General features: G+C 43.3%; 1 protein-coding gene across 1 annotated transcript in view; it reads left to right on the top strand.

Annotated features, from left to right (window-relative positions):
* Positions 1-15,310, top strand: part of ARPC2 (actin related protein 2/3 complex subunit 2) — a 29,535-nt gene that overhangs the window by 12,569 nt on the left and 1,656 nt on the right. Inside the window, exons 5-10 of the mRNA XM_058705263.1 lie at positions 1,837-1,882; positions 4,862-5,048; positions 5,953-6,046; positions 11,439-11,565; positions 13,052-13,152; positions 13,846-13,946. Of these exons, the coding sequence (XP_058561246.1) occupies positions 1,837-1,882; positions 4,862-5,048; positions 5,953-6,046; positions 11,439-11,565; positions 13,052-13,152; positions 13,846-13,946 (656 nt within the window). The remainder of the gene's footprint in view (positions 1-1,836; positions 1,883-4,861; positions 5,049-5,952; positions 6,047-11,438; positions 11,566-13,051; positions 13,153-13,845; positions 13,947-15,310) is intronic.

Raw genomic sequence — 15,310 nt, 5'->3', positions numbered from 1 at the left:
ACCCCATCTCCAGGACTCTTTAGGAGAAGTGGTGTATAGGACACCTGAAGATCAGGTCTCCCTGTGCCACCAGAAAACTCTGTGACCTTGAACTTCTCCCTTCAGTTCCTCTTCTGTAAAAAAGATAACCTCACAGTGGCTACATGGTCACCAGATCACAACTGCATGTGGCATTACTTGTCTTTTGCCTTTGTACAAACAGATGTGATCGCTGATCCATGCTTTGAGGTCCATTCCATTGTCCACATTTACAGATAGAGAATTTCTTCCAGCTGTATAAAAATGGTTACATAAATATGTGGAATCTTAAAGAATATTTAAGAACAGAAGGAAAGAACTTCACCATGTGAAAAATTTTTCAAATATGACTTAAATATATGGTTTGCTGCTGATTTTTTTTTTAATCTCTGAAGTGTACATTGAAAGTAAGAGTCAAAGAAAACAACAGTATTCACTCCGCTCTGTTTATTGAAAGTCCCCATATGTGGGCGCGTGTGGATGCAGAGACCACAGCAGTGAGCAGGGCTGAGTGCTTGCTTGCACACAGCTCCCCTCTAGTGCTCCTGTGTCTGCAGTCCTTTTCTTAGCTGATGGAATTCTGTTGAAGACGCATGTATAACTCCTACAATTAAAAGTTAATGGCTTTTGTTTACTTTTAATTGGTAACTTGTCAAGGATTAAGTATCCTTTTTTTTTTTTTTTTTTGGCATCCCAGAAAATTTCAGAGGATCATTAATGTGTTTGTGGTGAGATAGTGTTAAGAAATTGACTGAATGTCAAGAGACAAACCATGCAGCCTTTTATATTACTGTTACATACACTGTTAAGTATACTGGCCTCAGTTTTCCCTTCTTGTGAAATAGTGGTGACACTTTCCCTCCCTAAGTATGTTTTTAATGAGGGTTAAGAATAAGTCATGTCTGTGTTTAGTCTGTTAGTCATATAAAGACTACTAAATACCAAAAAGGTTACCAAGTTCTGACGATTCTAATATTTACTTTTTTCTGTCTTCAGATAGCTGCCTTTCTACTGCTTATTGTATTCTATATAACATTTAAGTCTGGACTAGGCCTTCCAGAGTAAAAGGTTTGTTTCCTAAACTGTCAGCCTGGGAGAAATTACCACCAGGTGAAACAGTCGTGCTGACAGAGAAGAAATAGGAAGGTGTAAAAAGGGCTCTTGTTTTATCATTTACTCCCCAAAGCTAGAGAGTAGCCAGCAGTAAGTATTGGTTTTGGGAAAAAACCGTTTAGAGAGTACAACCTTCTGTGGGCCCTCCAGTAGAAACAACTGGCTAAGGTGCAATTATCTGTTGTCTTTTGCATAAAACTGGTGATGAACTAAATAATTTGAAAGCTTACAAGATAAGCAGGCTAACTGGAATCCGATCCCAGCAATTCTGGTTTTTCTCTCTTCGCTCACCTCGGTTACTGGTTTGGCCTGTACTTAGTTGATAACTGACGTAATCTGTCACTCAGGTTTGCCATTCTTCTGCATTCTTAAAAACATGATGGTGTGCAGTATATGGTCTGGAGGAGAACAGAGAACATATAAAGGATGTGACTGAATCCTGAAAGAGTAAAAGATGAGCCTTGACTGAAAAACAGATCCTAGATTAATTAACCTTTTGTATTCAGTCTCAGTTCCGTGAGTGATTTGCTTGGTAACTCAGATACATGTGCTTCTCCTTGTGTATCCAGTGTCCCATCCACCAAATGAAAGTTAAGAAATCTGGCTTAGAAGAAGCTTGGGAAATTCAGTGCTTTAAAAAAAAAAAAAAAAAAAAAATGACATTATCATGACCTTTGGATTAACATTTGTTTTTGTATTTTCTAGTTACTAAAGAGGGTGTATGGGAGCTTCTTGGTAAATCCCGAATCAGGTATGTAGTCCCATAAGCAACTGTGGAATGACCTGGAAAGAGACCTGTCCTGTTTGTACTCTGCTTTTTTTTTTTAAACAAAGCATTTCATTTAAACAGTTTTAATTTTACAAATATTTCTGCCTGAGCCCAGTTCCCACTTCAGTCCTCTCCACAAAAATAGAGCTGTTTCCAAAAGCTAAGGGGCTTTGCACTGTCCAGGAATGGTTCACAGTGTGGTGTGCAGAACTGCTATATGTTGTCATTTTTAACATTTGGTAGGGCCAAATGACTCTTCCTTAATCTTTGAACCAGCGGGCCATTTTTATTTGCTTGCTCATGGTGATGAAAATGTCTTTTGAGATTAAGCAAACCTTGGTTTTCACCCCAGCCCCCTATTAACACCATTTTCTGTGCTCTGCACATGTGGAGAAGGAAACACAACTGTTCTCACATATTCAAGTAACAGAAATTTCAACCCCTTCTTTTAATCTGTTCTTCTAATAAAGAATAAATCGCCTCTTTGCAGCCGCGGGAATTGAAAAGCACCATGGCCCACCATGGCCTTCCTTAATTACAAGAGCTATGTTATACTGCTTTATAGGAGAGACAAAGCAAAAAAACTGAACAATTTTTTCCTCCTTGTGAATAGGTGGTAGTCTCAAATTCTGAGGCGTTTAGCTGGACCCCCCGATGAGGACCAAGTAACATAGTGTTACTCAAGTGTTGTTCCTGTGGTACTTTGCAAATTTTACCCGTGGTGCTTTGCAAATTGTTCTAAGAAGGAAGGTGTGTCTGTGTCTTTTAACAGCAGTTATTACTTTTGCTAGCATATTTCCTTCCCCAACCTTCGTGGCATTTTTCTTTGTTTTCATGTTTATAATATGACATGCTTCACCACTCCCAGTAGAATACCTTCTCCTGTCTTCTGTATGCTACTCTGGAAACAAAAATAGCAAATACAGAAGCCTTTGGGATATAACTTGTTACTAGGAGTACTGCGCGTGGGAGCATTGACTGCAGTCCAGAAAGAATACTAAAATGTGTTCATCCCCAAATTGATGTAAAAGTGTATCGCAGAAATAAAAACCAAAAAATAAATAACATTATAGGCTTTAAGAGGAATCAAGGAATTTCAGAAAGAGAGTGAGGAAAGGGAGGGAGGAAGGGAAGAAGCAGAACTAGAACAGAAAAAAATCCTATAGGAACTCTTGGGCATGCTTGTCACAGCTCAGATCAAGCAGTGTGTCAGAACCACTGGGGTGTAACACAGAGGTTAGGTTTCTGTCCCTGAGCCTTTTCTTACACTTCCCGCTAAAGCACAGGCAATGCCAGACTGCAGACCTTGTGTTCATACAAGTGCAAAATATAAAAACTTGTGGAAGTAGTGTGTCTCCTGTTTCTCTGTGAGTTTATCTAGGCAAGTTTGGGGAACTCACCAGGCCGTACTAGGTCTTTACTTTTAATCTATTCTCAGGATGTTCTCTTCATCATATCAAAGCCTTCTTTAAGTCTGACTTCAGCTGTAATTTACTTAATTTGTTTTATTTGGCTTCTTGAAACTAACAAACCTCAACTTTAAATCTTTTATTTTTCTATCTAATCTTACAGTCTGTTTGCTTATCTGGTTTGTTTTCTGGTACCCAAAATGGAATGGTGGTTGATATTATTTAATATTGGAGTATCAAAAATGTGCTAAGTACAATCTAGAACAGAGATTTAGATAGCTCATGTTCTCAGGGAGGATAGATCCAACAAAAAACACAGACCTGAGGAATGCTCTTGGAAAAAAATTAAATAGTAACAAAGTATAAATGTTTAAGATATTCCTTACAGTTCTGGTAAAATCATTTCCAGCACTTACCTAGCATGTGAAGTGATACTCAGTGATGTACAGATACTCTTACAAAACTGTCTGTATACTTTTTGGGGTGTATTCATCATTTGATCAGATAATCAGTTGTCCCCGCCTTGTTTGCTGGAACTCGTACTCGACATGCTGTAAAGAGGCAAAATAGTGTGTGGTGGTCGCAGACTTAGCTTTGGGGCCCATTTATTGATGACCTACTGTGTTCCAGCCGCTTTAAAATGCTATGTTAATTTTCCCAGGTGCCTCTCCCATCTTACCACCCTTTTTAAACAGATGCCAGAATTATAGAGGTTATGTAGTTTGTCCAAGGTCACAAAGTGGCAAGGCCAGAATTTGGATCCCATTCTATTCAACTCAAAATAGAGTTGCTGACACCTCTATATCCTGCTGCATTTAGCATGGCACTTTGCTCCTTTGAACTTCCTTTTCCCTCTAAGATGAGAATAACCGTATCTGGCCTGCTTACTTCAAAGAATTTTTACAGAAATTAAATGAAGTAAGATATTTTAAAACACTTTGAAATTTTTAGTGTATACAAGGGAAAGCTATTGGAGAGGTATACACACACATACACACACACACACACGTTATATATATAGACGTACACACTCTTAAGGTTTTTCCATACCTTCCCTCCTTCCACAAAGGGTTTGTGATGGCATGCAAGAAGTTGTATTGTGTTTTTATCAGAAAGCTCCCCAGCTGTTGACTGTGTTAGCACTTGGCAGGTTAAACCATCGAAGAAAAATATGTAACTCATTATAGCTTGATAGCTATAATGCAAGCCCCCTTCCCAACAGTGTCTAGAACACTAAATTTCTAATGAGAGTTCCTGGATTATGGGTTCTTCCTGTTCCTTATTTGTAATCTGTCATCTTGGATATTGATTCAAATTTTTGCAGAGAATTTGTTAATTAGCTGTGTATATTTACAGTGATTTTACAAGAATTGGGGTTTTATTTGCCTTATTACCTCATTTGCCATATGAGGCGTATGGGAATGCACAGCAATCTACCTGGCTTAAAAGGCATTGAAACAAAATAAAATGTCATTAGAACCTGCAAAGTTTTTTGGTTTTTATGTGTTGTTTTTTTTTTAATATGACCTCTGGGTTTTTCCCCCCCTTCCAGGATATAATGTCTCCTTGCTATATGACCTTGAAAATCTGCCTGCATCCAAGGATTCTATTGTGCATCAGGCTGGCATGTTGAAACGAAATTGTTTTGCCTCTGTCTTTGAAAAATACTTCCAATTCCAAGAAGAAGGCAAGGAAGGAGAGAACAGGGCAGTTATCCATTATAGGGATGATGAGACCATGTGAGTATAGGACTTGGCCCTAAAGCCTGGGTGTGGCTGTTATATGCCCTTACTGAAAGACACATGGTTAGATCAGACCTTAAACTCTATTGGGTGAATATCCCTAACATGTCTTTCTCATAAAATTCTCAAAGCCAAGGTATAGATGATGGGGGGCGGGGGGGCCACTTCTGCTAGTCTCCAGATATCAAAAGTTGGCTAAAGAAGAAAAGTGAATCCACTGCTTTCCTTTAAGACACCACTGTTGAAGGTTTCCTTCAGTAATATAGCCTAGGTAATGAAGAGGTAGAGGGTGACCATGGAGTCTGTGTTTTTGCAACTCTTGAATCATCTACATACCAGGAATCTCATAGTATATAAAGAAATAAAAGGGGCGCCTGGGTGGCTCAGTCGGTTAAGCATCCGACTTCAGCTCAGGTCGTGATCTCACGGTTCTCGTGGGTTCGAGCCCCACATCGGGCTCTGTGCTGACAGATCAGAGCTGGCGCCTGCTTCAGATTCTGTGTCTCCCTCTCTCTCTGCCCCTCCCCTGCTCATGCTCTGCCTCTCTCTATGTCTCAGAAATAAATAAATGTAAAAAAAAAAAAAAAAAAAAAAAAATTAAAAAAAAGATGTTTAGGAGTGAAGTTCTGAGAATCACTAACACTAGTAGATTCCACATCTTACCACATAGACAGATTAGTACCATCCACTTTGGGTGATATTCATCTCCTACCCCTCTCAGGGCATGTGTGCATTATATAGACTTTGCTGGTCATACATAACTTAGTCTCCTTTGGCATGCCTTGTTTTATGAATTGAAAGATTTATGACTGTACCCGCCTGTTGCGCTTCGAGATCAAGTTCTTGACAAAACCCCATTCTGATTCTGTACTTACTACTTCATGGGTTGTGTTCCCCTCAGGTATGTTGAGTCTAAAAAGGACAGAGTCACAGTAGTCTTCAGCACAGTGTTTAAGGATGACGACGATGTGGTCATTGGAAAAGTGTTCATGCAGGTATGGAGTGGACGTGTTTTGGGGGAGGGATGCCGCAGCGTGGCGGTTTATACCGTGGCACCAGAGCACACCAGAAGCATAGAAGAGGAGAGCTGGTGGCTCTGCCGATGCCAGAACTTGTTGAAGGTGTAATTAAACAGCTCCCACCCAACCCACTGCATGTAGTTGTTCCTTAGTGGTTTTAGCCTCTGCAGGAGTAGACTGAAAGAGTGAATGGAGTACCAAACATACTAATGCTTAATGACTGAATATTAAGCACCCTTGCTGCCACTGAGTCTTTGATTTAAAGCTTGGTCGGGTTTCCTACCCTCTTGTCAAGTTTCCTGAGGTTTCTGGCAAGGTCTGCTCTTGGTTTAGTCCTAAAGTCTTTTCAGAACAGAATCCCTAGAAAATTCCTAAGTAGTAGATAGTACATTAATAGGCTAGAGTCCTTGAGTGGACCGTGAAGCAAATTGACCCGAGTTTGCCTGAGGTCACTGTAGAGCTCTTTCCTCAGAAGCAGCTCGCCTACCAAGAAGAGAGTAATGGGGCTCAGCGGGACATTGTGTAATTGGATTTCTGGTACAATTGGACTCTGGTCTGGTACAGTACCACATTGTGGCTCTGTCATGCTGTCTGCTAACCAGTTGCTGACTCTAGGACAGGAGAGCTCGTTGGTGAAGTGGTATCCAGGCTGATTTCTTCTGAGGTGGCTCAGCATTCAAAATCTAGCTCAGTGCTTACGTTTTCAAGCACCTTTTGTGCATTCGTCATGTCCCTGGGCAGGTTGAGGAGATTTAAGGACTCTGGACAGCAAACCTTTTTTGCTACATAAGAGTTGAAAGATAGTTGTGCTTAATATAGTGAGGATATTTTACGTGTAGCCTCTCTAAAGTGACTAGGGAAATATTCAAAAGTGATAGCCGGAATTTGATCCGTCTCTAGTGACTTTTTGTGTTTAGTCTAATTAATCAGAAATGCTGATTTTAGAGTCCCTAGGCGGAAAAATTGGAATATTGACACTTTGAGCATTTGAGAGTACTAAACTTTATGAGAGAGAGAGAGAAAACGAGTGTGTGTGTGTGTGCGCGCGCGCGTGCGTGTGTGTGTGCACGCGCAGCTATATAGACGTATATCGTGGGTCCTAAATGTAAGCTTCCAGACAGGCATTTCATGTGTTTTTACGCAGAATTGACAGGGGAATTAAATGCAGTAGCTTAGAAATTGGGCTGAATCCAGACTGACATACTAATTTTAAAAGTTATGAAGTATATATTTAGATTTAGCTGGTTTTTTACCAGTCTTGTTCCATTTTATTCCTGGCGACATCTTATTTTTATGCTTTAAACAGATCTTATCTTGGAGAGCTTACAGGAGATTTGTTCCTTAGGAAAATTTTGTGTATTTTTTGCACATGAATTTAAACTCCTCCCTCAAAGTACATGTGGTAGGGGCACTGGTCTAAAAGGGAAAAGAAAGTCTGCATTTTTACACTGACAGTATCTCTAGTTAATGACTGGACTGGCACCATGCAGACCCATCTGGTGTCCAAGAATGTGAAAAGGCTGTGCTCGGGAAGCCATCTGCTTTGCCTCCCTCTCCAAAGTCAAAGGCTGGGCAAGTTATTTGAATTGACCTTTAGAATCCTGGGCTTATTTTGCTGGATTTTACCCCAAGTAAATCATCTGAGAATTTTCCTGGGCCTGGTTATTTTAAATTTCTAGGAGAATGGAGAATAGCACCTGCCTAGCACAGAATGCTGTGACCAGGGACGCTATTAAAAGCTCCCCCTGGTCACTGACCTGCTTGCTGCGTATCTTTGTGGGTTTCCGGATCCTGGAGTGGACCTCCAGCCTGGGCAGAACACGTTTCCTGCTTTTGTCATTCAGCAGACTCTGAGGGATGCTTAATGCCCTTGGGAAAAAGACAGAATTTCCATTGCATACTCACATGGATATTCTAGTATTTGCCTTTGGTGCATTATCTCTGTAGACGTGCAAGCTGAGCACTAAAGTCTGATATCATTTCACTGCTTATTCCATGGAAAGCATTAAGAACGATACAGAATTTTGGAGATAAGAGTATGGTGAACTAGAATATCTTTCATATTTCTAGATCTTAACGTCAGCCCAGTAACTGAGAAAAGTTAAGTGGAAACCACTGGTTTCTCTATGTTCAGGGACAAGACACAAGCAATCTGCCTCTTAAGCAGTAGTGAAGATACTATGTTGAGGACCCTTTCTACCTGGATACCTGTGTGGTGATAGCTGTAGGATATTTTCCTGTACTGGGAGCACTGAGTCAAAGTCAGTAATTTTGGTAGATATTGCCAACCTCCACGGAGGTTGTACCCTTTTCCCTCCCACCTACGATGCATATTTTCCCAGAGTATGTTGTCAGACTTTTGGATTTCTGCCAATCTGATCGGTTTAAAAATGGTATCTATATTCTCTTGCGAACAAGGTCCAATATCTTTTCTTCTGTTGAAGTCTGTTTTTCTTTCCTTTGAGGTGTCTCTATGCCCTTACCCATTTTTCTATTGGGTTATTAATCCCCATTTCTTTATATACTAGAGAGATTAGCCTTTTTATCTATGGTAAGAGTTACAAATATTTTTTCCAGTTTGTCATTAGAGTGTATGGGTTTTTCTTCCCTCACACAGAAGTTTATTTTCACAGAGGTAAATCTCTTCTGTGGCTTTTAGATTTTGAGTCCTTGTTAGAAACACTTTTCCTACTCTAAGATAGTAAAGTTTACCTGTATTATTTTCCTAGTATTTTTACAGTTTCATATTTTACACATGATCTTTTGATTATCTGTTTGGAGTTTCTCCTGGCATATGGTATGAAAGATGGGTCCATCTTTTTTTTCTAAATGGTCACCCACTGGTCTCAGCAGTTGTTTAAAGGCCCATGTTTATACTACCGATTTAAGATGCTGCTTTTTATCATTTACAGGACTCAATTTCTGTATATATTTGGATTTACTCTGAACTTCCTATGATAAATCATGCTTTGATGGAAGAGAGAAATGATACTGTGATATTCAAAAGACATCCTAGTTGGAGGGGGAAAAAAAGAGGCATCATTGCTGACGTGCACTTAACAAAGACCCTAATGAAAAAGGAAAGTGATTCAGTCAGTTAAGCATCTGACTCTTGATTGCGGCTCAGGTCATGATCTCATGGTGGTCAGGCTCTGCACTGACAGCCTGGAGCCTGCTTGGAATTTTCTCCTTCCCTCTCTGTCTGTCTCTTTCTCTCTCTCTCCCTAAATAAGCATTTAGAAAAGAAAAAGGAGAACTGGGTGGGTCGGTTGATTGTTTCTTAGGTATTATTTAAGAGAGAGCACAGAGGAGCAACAAAGACACAAAGTTGGCCAAAGGGTAGTTCCCCACATGGGAGTATCCTCACCCAAATCTTGAATGTATTGCTTTACCTATACAGAACTGATGAAATGCTAATAAGTCACCGCAGGTTTACACACGCCCCATCGGGTTATGAATGCCACAGGTACCAGTGAATTGGAGCCTTCAAGAAGCTTACTGAACACAAGAAAATGCCAGCAGCTATTACCTGTTCTATTTTTTCCCCTGGAGCTAAAGAGTAAAAATAGTAGAAGTTAGAAAACCTCCCAAACCCTTTGCAGAATGACAAGTGTTTTCTAGAGAAGGGTAACCTCAGAAGCTTTGCTTTAGGAATTACCATTTGAATGATCTTGACTCCTTCCCTACCTCTCCAAATATTTTTCCTTTGAGGAACAAAATTTACAAGAGAGTAACCTAATCTGGCTATGTTAGTTTATTTTCCACCAACCTTTAGAAGCCAAGCAGTGCCAGCTCAGGAGGCAGGGTGGTGGAACAGGCGAGATCCCAGACTGGGCATTAAAACTCCTCAGGTGTTACCCTTCTTTTGCCATTAATTTGCTGCGGGCTTGCTGTATTAGTCCCCATCTCTTCCTTTCCAGTGTGACAGCACTAAGTCAGCTAGAGTAGAAGTGCTTGCTTTTTCACTCAGCAAGCCATGTGCTGTCCAGCCTCTTTGAAGGAAGAGGAATGGGTACAGAGTAATAAAGATCCCTGGCTTGTGGAGCTTACAGCCCCTTAGGGAAGCCAGACGCATTAGTGACTAGTAAAGTGTGAGAGTCGAGGCTTAGAGAGAAGACATGGGACCTCCCAACAAGATAGCAGCCAGCTCCTCACGTGTGTTAGAGATGGCGTGTGAGAAGAGACCGTATCTGAGCAGCGGTAGGAGAGTGTTGCAGACCAAACAGCTGTATAAACATGCTTTCAGTACTCCTAGAACTGTGGATTTACATAGCCCTTGGTTCCATTCTTCTGTTATCACTCTGGATTTGGATCACCCTGTTTTACTGGCATGGCTGGAAAATCTGATTCTGTTCTTGCACATCTGGGTTGAGACAGGAATGCCTTGTGTCATTTTCCTGTGTACACGGGAATGTGTGTGTCAGAGAAGCTTGAGGTTTGGAGATTATGGAGATTAAAACATAGGGGGAATGGCCTGGTTTTTACATCCTCAGTCATTTTCCTGTCGTTTGATGAGGATGGGTACGTTTTGTTAAGGGGAGTAAGTCCTTATGCACAGTGGTGGTGGGCGAGTCCACAGCCATTCAAGACCAGAATTAACAATCAGGCTTTCATTTCTCATGTCGCACAGCCTCCTCCTGTCAGTATACCCTAAAACAACTCAGCTTCTTTAACTCCATTGTCTTCTGCCCCCAAGAAGGGCTTACATTTAATCTGAAGTGCTGATTTCTGGATTCTAAATAGTAACAGTCTAAGATGCCTCCGTGAAATAGGACTTGTGCAAAGGCCCAGAGCCCTGAGAAAGCATGATAGTCATGAAACTGGAAGAAGTGGAGATGGGGTAAGGAGGGGTGAGAAATGGGTCAGCCCATAAGAGGCTTTCACACAGAGATGAAAGGAGTTAAGATTTCATGTTGGGTCTTAACCAAGCTAGAGCCTAGGTTCCATGCACCCTGAAATTTTAAAGATTTCCTGAAAAATATAAGCTCTTCACATTAAATCTAAAGAAACTAATATGCATTAGTCCTTAATCCTAAAATGTAATCTGGTTCTCTCATGCTTTGCAGTTCGTTGTCTGTTTAGTCTCAGATACACTTATATCGCATATGTGGTTCCAAAACAAGAGAAAGGAAAAGGGATTAAGAATGCTCTCATCACATTTTGAAGATCTGACTTGTTAAATACTCTGCGATCTCTCCTTTTTGAGTCCAAATCGCATCGATAGCAGCCAGTACTTGTAATATTTCATATTAGGTGTTTATTTTTAGCTATCTGCCAGTCACACCCCACGGGGCCAGCCTCATCGCATGAGTCGCCACTCATCTTACATCAGATTCTCTTCTGGTTGCTTTGTGCTTCTTCCCGGCAGGAGTTCAAAGAAGGACGCAGAGCCAGCCACACAGCCCCACAGGTCCTCTTTAGCCACAGGGAACCACCTCTGGAGCTGAAAGATACCGACGCTGCCGTGGGTGACAACATTGGCTATATTACCTTCGGTAAGCAGGGTGGGATTGCTGAGGTTGGGAGCCTTTGATGCATTCACACTGCAGGATGCCAAAACCCAGACGGACCTTTGTTAAAATGTAAAAGGGGCGAAAGCAGGCGTACCACGTCGTTCTTGGCCATTGCTGTGGCTGCAGGAAGGTGTACCGTAATCATTTTCTTTTCTTCCTGTTGGTGTCAAGTGTTGTGAGTTGGGACCACGCAAGCATTGCTGAGTAGCCGACTGGGAGTTCTCAGTCGTTTGGCATTTCTAAGCCAGAACTCCAGCCATGATTCACTTACTCCACTGAAGAAATTTAAGTCTTCCCTTCTTACAGTCGCTCTAGACCAGTGAGCCGGCTCATTATTGTAGCTGATAGTGCGGAATAACAGCTCATTCACTGCGCCTGATGCCACTAAAATGTTGCCTTTTATGAAGTTTAAGTCCCCTCTGTACTGAAGGTGTACCCGTTTATTGGTGATGAGCCCACTAATGTACCATATTTCATTAACACTGAGCTCCGCTTTTTTTCATGTTACTGTCTTTGAGGTTGGGATGCAGCTTGGAGTTCGTGCATGCCACACAGTTGACAGCCTTTCTCTTTATGGTGTATAAACTGAGGGTAGACTTAAAATTGTTGGCATCTTAGATTCTGTGGCCTGTAGTGTTACTACCTCTTGTTTTGCTATTTGTTTCTTTTCAAGGTAAATTGACACAGAGGGCCTACCCTTTCTTATGAGGCATTCCTTTGCATTCTATCAAAACCTCATACTTGGAGGATTTTATTGCTCCCAAGACCATGGAGTAGAGTAGGTGGAAGAGATGGAGAGGATTCTGGGAAGCCAAAGGGAGGGGTGCAGAGGGCGCGGCTTCAGCTTATAGTGCCGAGGGAGGGGCTTTCCTCATCTCCTAGCCGAAACAACTTCTACTGCCGTGCCCATCGAGAGGGTTGAGGCCCTTAGGGCTTCGTGTCTAGTTTTCACCACAGGACCACAGAATCTTCTCTGGAAACGAGTTCCTTTGGGCTCACTGTGCCGCAGCACCCGGGGACGTAGAACAGGAAGGCTTTGTTTGCTAATCATGATCGCTTAAGGTGAAGTGTTTTCTCTAAAGTACCCCCCAGATTGCCTGTAGTATCACCTAAAGAGGCTGCCGTGCTGCAGAGGCAGGAGCCAGCAGGTGGAGACAGATGGGGACAGATTCCAGAATGCACAGCCACAGGATGGGATCCAGACCTGGAGTGATGCCCGGGACCAAGCCCTTTTCTGGGGAGCCCTAGTTTTCTACCATTGACCACCTCCATTTTTCTTGACTTCCGGCATTTTCACTCACTGGTACCAGTCCTGGTTGTGGTATTTATCCTTTCCTCGTCTGAAGGAGGAGGATACAAGTGCATTGCACTAGGCAGGGAGAGGCTGGAGCCAGCTGTAGGCTCTGACCTTCTATCTCTTTGGCCTTGCTGTTACACCTGGACGCCTTGTTTGTTCCCCCACCCACAGTGCTGTTCCCTCGCCACACCAATGCCAATGCTCGAGACAACACCATCAACCTGATCCACACGTTCCGGGACTATCTGCACTACCACATCAAGTGCTCTAAGGTGAGAAGGGACCACGGCACTTTGGCTCCTATGCACCGGGTCGTTCTCTCCACCAGAGTTAATAACATAAAAAATCATTTCTGGGGCGCCTGGGTGGCACAGTCGGTTAAGCGTCCGACTTCAGCCAGGTCACGATCTCGCGGTCCGTGAGTTCGAGCCCCGCGTCGGGCTCTGGGCTGATGGCTCGGAGCCTGGAGTCTGCTTCCGATTCTGTGTCTCCCTCTCTCTCTGCCCCTCCCCCGTTCATGCTCTGTCTCTCTCTGTCCCAAAAATAAATAAAAAACGTTGAAAAAAAAAAAATTTAAAAAAAAAATCATTTCTGTGTGGGGCACACCTGGCTGGCTCAGTCGGCAGAACACGTGACTCTTGATCTTGAAGTCGTGAGTTCGAGCACCATGCTGGGTGTAGAGTTTACTTAAAAAAAAAAAAAAAAAGTCATTCCTGGAGTCCAGCCTGTTGCTATGAACCCTGATGGTTCTAGAGACTTTAAGATATCATGGCCTTTCTTCCATCTCTTCCCCATAGTAAAGAGATGAATCTCTGTCTCCAGGAAGGGTTGCCCTCCTGCTTCCCTGCATGACCTTATGTCGCTCGTAAGGCATATGTTCCCAAACCTTCCTGATAACTTCTACTGAAAGCAAAGCTGTCTTTGTAGAACACGACTGCTTCAGTATCCATTGTGTTTGTTTCCAGGCCTATATTCACACACGTATGCGGGCAAAAACATCTGACTTCCTCAAGGTGCTGAACCGTGCACGCCCAGATGCCGAGAAAAAAGAAATGAAAACAATCACGTGAGTAGGGCAGCCTCCCAGCAGGACCGCCATCCTCTCCTGATCTCACCGAGAGGGAAATGGTGTTGGAGACCTGGTGCTCCAGGTGTCTGGGCAGCAGCTACATGTGAAGCAGGCAGGATGGGGGCCTGTAGCCACCTGACTGACTAAAGATGCAGTGGACAGGTTTTCACTTCTGACGGGGCTGGGCTGCATTCCCTTGTTTCCACATCTTTGTGAGCCAGGAGAATGGCAGCTAGGGGACGCACAGAGGGACCTTTTTACTGAGATAGCTGTGTTCTCCTTGGGCAGTCCTGTCAAGGTCTGCCTGGAGAAATGGAGAGATTTGCTTAAGGACGTTGAGTTGAGTGCATAGGTCTGGAGCCGCCCACTCAGTGTTTTGATCCCCTGGTCTGCTTCTCAGCAGAAATTTTGCATGAAGACGAAGTTGTCTCTGAGATGGAAATGTGGACTGGCGCTCCAGTGTTGGCCCTGCGTGCAGGACAGTCAGTGTGCCCTAGAGCCTAGCTAGAGATTGAGGTCTTTGGGCAAAATGTCAGGTCTTAGTTCCCCTTCTGCTGAAGCTTAGGTGATCCTGTTCTCAAGATAAGGTAACAGGTGCTCATCTGCCAACCTTTGTGCCCGTTCAACGCAAGTCTGGAGGCGAACGAAGCTTCCGCGTACCCCTCACAGCCAGTGCATTTGCCGACACCTGGTTCTCTTGGGGGTGACCTTTGGCAGGTGTGGTGTGCATAGGACCCCAGGTCCCCTCCCCTGACATGTGAGGCCTCTCCTGCCAGACTAGTTTCTGCTGCCACTTGACAGGATGAGAGAGGTGCCTGACTCTTGGTACCTGAGCAGAGGATTTCCAGTCTCCAATACAGGCAGTTGAAGTCACTCCTGACTTCTTTAGGCAAAGGCTTAGGGGCTGCCCGTCTCATGAAATTGGTACCAAAGGCCTCTCTTCTGTAGTAGCTCTGCACCTCCTGCCCAGAGCCTAAGGAGGGGTGTTCAACCTATAGCTGGATCCTCTGCTTCCAGAGAGGCGTCCAAATGCTCTGGTTACAAAATGGCAGCATTATGCCTTCTACCCTCCAGCTTCACGGCAGGGCCTAAAATGGGCAAAACAAATCCAGTGTCCTGGAACACACATACTCTTGCTGCCCCTCCAGAACCCTGCCTCCCTCCTGGGTTTTACAAGTTCCCCTGCCCGCTCCCCCCCCCCCCCCCCCCCCCACTTTCCATGGGACTACTCTTCTCACCAGGCACCACTTTGGTGACCTGGTGATCAAGTGTGTGAGGCAGCTGATTCTGTGCCGTTTTCAGGGCCAGTGGAGAGACTAAACCGGCAGCTAGGCACAGCAGAGGGGAGGCTGGGCTCTGTA

The sequence above is a fragment of the Neofelis nebulosa genome, chromosome 2, assembly GCF_028018385.1.
Source record: "Neofelis nebulosa isolate mNeoNeb1 chromosome 2, mNeoNeb1.pri, whole genome shotgun sequence".
Classification (NCBI taxonomy): domain Eukaryota; kingdom Metazoa; phylum Chordata; class Mammalia; order Carnivora; family Felidae; genus Neofelis; species Neofelis nebulosa.
Note: the sequence above shows the minus strand (reverse complement) of the source record. Positions and strands in the feature narration are given on the sequence as shown.